The sequence below is a fragment of the Mangifera indica genome, chromosome 15 (assembly GCF_011075055.1).
Source record: "Mangifera indica cultivar Alphonso chromosome 15, CATAS_Mindica_2.1, whole genome shotgun sequence".
NCBI lineage: Eukaryota > Viridiplantae > Streptophyta > Magnoliopsida > Sapindales > Anacardiaceae > Mangifera > Mangifera indica.
This window is the reverse complement of record NC_058151.1, coordinates 4,380,936-4,387,884: the sequence shown is the minus strand read 5'-3', so window position 1 is coordinate 4,387,884 and position 6,949 is coordinate 4,380,936. Positions and strand designations below refer to the sequence as shown.

At 32.6% G+C, this 6,949-nt stretch overlaps 1 protein-coding gene across 4 annotated transcripts; it reads left to right on the top strand.

Moving 5' to 3' along the window:
- Nucleotides 1-1,342: 1,342 nt before the first annotated feature.
- LOC123197147 (OVARIAN TUMOR DOMAIN-containing deubiquitinating enzyme 4) lies at nucleotides 1,343-5,113 on the top strand. 4 transcript variants are annotated; one of them, XM_044611305.1, is made up of 7 exons: nucleotides 1,343-1,596; nucleotides 2,456-3,064; nucleotides 3,222-3,343; nucleotides 3,776-3,816; nucleotides 4,213-4,311; nucleotides 4,594-4,811; nucleotides 4,909-5,113. In XM_044611305.1, the coding sequence occupies exons 2-6, from the start codon at nucleotides 2,467-2,469 to the stop codon at nucleotides 4,763-4,765; spliced, it is 1,032 nt and encodes a 343-aa protein (XP_044467240.1). In that variant the 5' UTR covers nucleotides 1,343-1,596; nucleotides 2,456-2,466; the 3' UTR covers nucleotides 4,766-4,811; nucleotides 4,909-5,113. The 4 variants fall into 4 exon arrangements, with proteins under 4 accessions (XP_044467240.1, XP_044467241.1, XP_044467243.1 ...); XM_044611306.1 differs by having other exon boundaries at nucleotides 2,434-3,064; XM_044611308.1 differs by having other exon boundaries at nucleotides 1,592-1,729.
- The last annotated feature ends 1,836 nt before the right edge of the window (nucleotides 5,114-6,949 follow it).

Here is a 6,949-nt window from a genome sequence, read left to right as displayed (position 1 = left end):
TTAAATATATAGTATTGTTTGTGAATTTAATTAAAAATAGCATGTAATAAAAGGAACCCATTTAACCACTCAATTATCCTATAACCATAAACACTAATAGTTATCACTCACTTTAAGCAAAACAGTCATCACTCAATTGCAACTAAAATTGTCATCAATACATTCATGTAATAAAAGGAACCCAATAAACTGAAATAGGAAGCATTAAGCAAAATTGTAATTTGCATATATACTGAACAATATTATTTACACAAGAGTTTAGGGTTGTGAGCAACTTCAAATGATACATGAATCAACAAGCATTATTACCTAAAGTATGAATCAACCACAATTCAATCATAGTAAAAAGAACACAGTAAGCAACCTCAACGTGGCTTTATTAATCAATAACAAACACACATGAAATCATAGTAAGCGAAAAGCAATGAGCAACATTATTTTTCTTTTGGTAAAAAATGTTAGCAAAACTGATAGAACATTAGAACTTTAAAAGAGAAATCTTAGATTTGAAACTCTATCATTATTTGTAAAACCTTCTAATTAATTACTTATCAAGAAAAGACATTATTTTTCTTTTATATATATAGAATAAATAACAAAGGATATTGGAAAACAAAAATCAACTCTAGATATTATACAAACAGTATTTTCCCATGCAAAACCCATGCATAACAAACCCTAAAATATACATATCATACAACAACATTACATTAACCCTAAAATATGACAGAAAAACAATCGAGTGAAAAAACCCTAAACATCCTAGAACTTATACATCCGAACACTTATGTTAAAACAAACAGTAATAAACAAAGAACAAAGAACAAAGAACATGGAAAGAACAAACTCAACCACACAATTTAACTATAACGCATTTATTACACTGACATGAATGCTAGCGAAAGAGCCACCATTTTCATTTTTTCCTCGTTCGCTTTTCCCTTTGAATGACATATGTCCATTAACCATGACAGCATGCTAGAGGAATGAAAATATCGCTACGTTATTCACTAAAATGAGACAAAAAAATGGCCTTCATTTTTTCAAAATTTCCATGCATTAGCGCTAGGGCAATTGCGGTAAATCCTCGGTCGCCCATATTTATTTTGTCACAGAATTTCATTTATATAAACGAATTTTTTATGCATTTTTTTGTCTAAAACAAAGCAACTCAATTGACTAAAATGCCTTTTCACTATCAAAATACACTAATGTTAACGGTTTATGGGTGAATGTTTGAATTTTTGATAATTAATGGGTGAGAGGAAGCTTGTACTAAACCTTGGGTGGACATAAGTTTTTTGGCCTTATTAAATCTTTTCCCTTGAATATGTATGGATAATTTGGGCACCCAACTTAGGAAACAAATGTGAAACGCCGCCGTTCATTGCATTGCAAGGTCGCAGAGGGGGAGAGATAGAACGAGACTGCCAGAGAGGTTTAGGGAACAAGAAGACCGACCGTATTTCCGCTATACAGCAGAGGATAAAAAAGGCGGCAACTTAACTTACAAATCAACTACCAAAACGAAACCTGAGAAATTATACATTGCTTGTGTGTGGTAAAGGTGCTTCTCCGTAGTGGGGTTTTGTGAAGGTATTCTTTGCTTCATCGCCTTTCTCTCCTGTTCTAGAAGACTAGAACCTATTCTATTTGTTAACCTTTCTGGGTTTTCTTTCATATCCGCTGATTTTCATTTCCCAATCTCTGCTCGATGGACGATTTCTGGGTATCTTTTTGCTTTACTTGTAGTTTCCTTTGAACTTAGATTTATGGAAATTGTATTGAACTTAGATTTATGGAGATTGTAATAATCTGTAAACAAGATTTCTCTGTTTATCTATCTAACTGTTGATGAAACTAGGGCATGATTAGCTTTCTCTTACTTGTTCATCTAGTGGATGCTTTAACTTTTAGCTTTTCAATTTTCATAATGTTTCAATTTGAGGGTTTAGTGTTTAATCTGTTTTAGGGATATTGTCGAGGGCAAGTTTGACAAGCTCAAGAAGCATGGATGGACAATGTCTATTCATTGCTGTAGTTTTGTCTTTGTATTTCTTTAAATCTATTGTGACATATATTGATCCAACAGTGCTTTGTGAGTCCTTCAGTGTTCTAAGATGCCTAGATGGTGAAATCCCGTCAAGATGATGTTATATGTTAAATTGGAATCAACACTTATGTTGTTCTGGGTAACTTCAAACTTAAAATAATTCAGTAACTTGGAGTAAGTCTGGAATAAATCCAACCTAAACACAAAATTGAATTCGTTGTTATTAGTTCTGTGTAGATCAAACTTCTATTATAAAGAAAATTTTCTTTAATGATTCAGTTTTTACTTGGTTTTATTATGCGCTATGGATGGACCAGTTTTCTTTTGAATTAGAAACATAGTTTTGGCTGACCATCTTTCTACTTTTTAATGCATCTCAGTGGCTGCACTCTTTTGGCACAGGCTAGGTCAACATGGTTGTCTCTTCCTGGACTCGTACATGTACCAATAATGTTGTCCACCTGAGTGGACGAATTCAAGGACAAATGGGTGCATATATCTGCGGTGTGACATCCGGAGGACCATCTAGTTCATATTGTTTCCAATTGTGTAGTGGGAAATCTAAGAGAGATTACCCTGGTCTGTCCGTCACTCGGACAATCTCCTGTTCATCTACTGGCAACTTGCAAACATTCCAGGAAAATTGTCTTGTTCCTCCATTCTCTAAACCTAGGTGCAACTTACGGTCATTAACCATTAAGTGTTTCATCAGTGCTAGGGGATTTCAGAAGAGACAGCTTGAACTTTCATTGGCTTGCCAAAGTATTAACATAAGGCTCTGGGTCCCAAAGCAAGGGGTGATTCACAAAATCAAGTGTAATGCTGGACCTATAAATTGGCCACAAGTATGTGCTTCTGTTGGCCTAATTTTTGGATTATTAGTTTGTTATTCAAGTTCTAAACCAGTACATGCTGAAGCAGCTGATGAGAAAGAAAATAATGAGGACCGTAATTTGTCATATGTTAAATGCTCACATGGAAAAAAAGTGTATACTGACTACTCTGTTATTGGTGAGCAGTTAGCAACTTGCTTCCAATTTTTTATGCACTAAATTTCTGTTAATAAAACAATATACTACTTATGTTGCTAAGTTATCAAATCTTTACACGTGAGACAATTTTTTTATGAAAGTTAATTTGCCGGTGTTGATGACTACATAATTTTCAGGCATACCTGGGGATGGCAGATGCTTGTTCCGCTCTGTTGCTCATGGAGCTTGTTTACGAGATGGAAAACCAGCTCCAACTGAGAGCCTTCAGAGAGAACTAGCAGATGACTTACGGGCTAGAGTATGTTCCTCGCCCTATAGTACAATGATGATAACTCCTGTATACTTTCTTTTATGTATTTCTTTTTGTCTTTAGTTCAAGCATAGTGTATTGTCAAGGTTCAGCAGTGAGTGTAGTCTTTTAATCATTTATCACAAATTTGATGGCAATGTCCAACTTTGTTTATGAGGTTCTTTTATCCCCTCTTTGAGCGACTGAATGTGGAACAAGTGATAATGATTTTTGACATGGAGCCTAGTTCCTTCATCTGTGCCCCCACTAGTAAATGTTAAATAAATAAAAAACTTCTGCCATTGTGATTGCACCATCTGTTGTGGATTTGAAATCACATTGGTGAGAGTATTGAACATTGCCATCACTGTGGTGTAAATAGTTTTTTCCTTATCAGTTATTGAATGTGAACTTATTTTCCCTCATCTGCTACATTTTCAGGTTGCTGATGAGTTTATAAAAAGAAGAGAAGAGACAGAATGGTAAATTTTCTTAGTCACATATTGTCACATTATGACTTATTTGCATACTTTTGTGTTTGGACTCCTTAAATTTCACCATAAGAATTCTACTCGTCAGATGACTAATTTAAGAATGAAACTAGAAGGGGAAAAAATAATTCCTGTAGCAAATGAGGAAAACCCCATGTTAACTATCTTATGCTTGACCTGATCATGTTAAAAATTTCCTGAGCCGCCTCTTTCCAAGGAAACAATAACTTTTTGTATAGGATAAAAGAATCAAGTGACAAAGGTGTATGATAAATCCCACTGTCCACCAAGATGTCCAACATGACATCTATCATACCAAGTAACATTTGAGTTCCATTTTCATATATATAGATTTTCTTCCTGACGGGCTTAATTACAAGATCACAGGTTTGTTGAAGGTGATTTTGACACATATGTTTCACAAATAAGGAATCCACATGTTTGGGGAGGCGAACCTGAATTGTTCATGGCTTCTCATGTTCTGCGGTAAGTCCCTCTCTCTTTCACTCTCTTTCTCATGCCTTATAGGAATTGAGCCTTAAAGTTTTCCCACCCCAGTGCTGCCTGTGAACCATGGCCAACTGAGCTGTTTGTGTGCTGAATGTAAGGTTTGGTGATAGTGTGGTTGCTTGTGTACTGCTTGGGCAAAAAGTCAGCCCATAATGCTGTTATCATGTTGTAAATTTAGTTGTTTCTTTCCTTTTTCCCTGAACTTCTATTCGTGAGTGTCATTAATCTAACAGGAGCTAATGATTCTGATAACTGCAGAATGCCAATCACAGTGTACATGTACGATAAGGATTCTGGCGGTCTGATATCCATTGCCGAGTATGGCCAAGAATACGGCCAGGAAAATCCTATCCGAGTTCTCTATCATGGATTTGGCCACTATGATGCTTTAGATATTCCTGGAAAGAAGAGTGGCAGGTCAAAACTTTGATCTTGATATTTGATAGGAAGAGTATGAATAACTCCATCTGGTATGTTGAAACAAACCTGTTCATTTTTTCCCCTTTTTTTAAATAAGAAAATTTGTATACTATTTGAAAATGTAATATAAAGAGCTAAGAACTTGAAGTGGAGTAAATGTCCAGAAGAAGCACAAAAACTTTCCATGTTTTAGAAAGCATTTATTGTTGAATTTCAATGATAAGGTTTTTTCGAAGCAGCTCAGCAAGTCGTGTGGAAAGTAGTTTGATTAATCGCTGAAAGTGAGCTTCAGAAACTTTGGCGATGTAGCCAATATATTAATAATGATTTGATAATGTGAATATTTCAATTTTTTGCATTTACTGAAAGTAAATTTGAGTCGATCATTGAAAGTATTCATTTATAAATATTTAATTAGGTATAAGACGATATATTATTATATGATTAAGTGATTTTAAATTAAAGATAATATATTATTTAAATATCAAGCATTCAAAACGGATAAACATATGCTTGAGATAATTACGGTGATGGCTTAAAAAAAGGACGGTTGATGAGGAAGTGAGTGGGACTCAATGGAAAGCTTGAAATGATGGAACTTAATATTTTCGGTGGTCCTGCCTAGCGAAAAAAATTGGCTGAAATACTTATTTCTATTAAGATATAGTGAAATTTTTAAGTTATATTTTTTAATTTTTAAAATTTTAAATATCTATCTATAAAATAATTTTTATTAAAAATATTAGTTAGAGTTAGGGGTAAAACCGTTATTTAATAAAAAAAATTTAAAAACTAAATTTTTATCATATTTTTCTTTCTCAATTTGAAATTTTCATAATTTTATCCTCAAAATTTTTTCTTTAAAATTTGTAAAGTGACAGATTTTTTTAAAGGTTTTTTCCTTTTTTCTTTGACTATGATCTATTATCTTTGGTTGTCCTCCCTCCTCCTTATCTTGTCCTCTTAGCCTGTCTCTCTCTCCTTTCCGAGCATTGATCAATAGAAATCATCTAAAAATCAAGACGATTTTCTTTTGAAAATCCAAATAATTTTTATTTAGACAACAACATCCAGACGAATCATCTGGATGTGTCATCGTTTAGACGATTTTATTCAATCAATGGTCGAAGAGGAGAGGGAGAAAGGTCCAAAGGGAGAGTAAAGGCTAGAGGGAGGATGGTCGATGATTGGAGATGACAGATTATTATCAAAGAAAAAAGAAAAAAAACTCTAGGGGGAATCTATCATTTTTCAAACTTTGGATAAAGGAAATTATAAGTTTTTTTAAATTTACAAAGGAAAATGTGATAAAACTTTAATTTTTAAAATTGTTTTAATAAATAATAATTTTATTTTTAATATTAACTAAAATTTTTAATAAAAATTATTTCATAGATAAGTATTTAAATTTTAAATAATTAGAAAGTAAAATTTTAGGATTTCCCCACACCTTGATGTGAACAAGTCTTTCGGCTGCAAAAAATTAAATAACATCGCGAGGATATGGTGGGTTGGCCTGCCCAATAAAAGAGACTGAGGCCCGCTTTGTAGTTGTGGTACAATAACTTTTTAAGATGAGGAAAGAGAGCAAATTACAATTCTATCCCTGAGGTTTTGTAGACTTATTCTGTAACGTGTTTGGTCTCTTCTCTCCTCCGTGTCTGTCAAATAAAGTTATTATTATCAAATTTGAGGTATTAAAAATTTCACAAGATTAATTGTTACTAAACAGTGGGAAATTACCAAATACACCATTTAATTAAAAAAATTGGGAAATTATTTAAAACGACCAAACCTAAACGGGCTTATTGGCTAACTCTAAAGGGGTCATACGTTTATAATCAAACGCATCATATTTGCTCGAAACAGTGCATATATAAATAAATATTATATTTATAATCTAACACATTATAAGAGTAATATTATATACATAAATAATGATACATTATTATATAATTAGATAGTTAAAAATTAAAAATAAAATAATATTCGATCATATGATGATATATTGTTATTTATGCATAAAAACTATTAGATATTAGAATCTTAAAATTATACATAGTTTTATTATTTTTACAATTACACTAAAAACAGTTGGAGACTAGAATCTCATATCTAATAAAAATAATATAAATGAGTGATATATAAGTGTGATAAATTAAATTTTATCATAAATCAATTAATTTTATGTAAT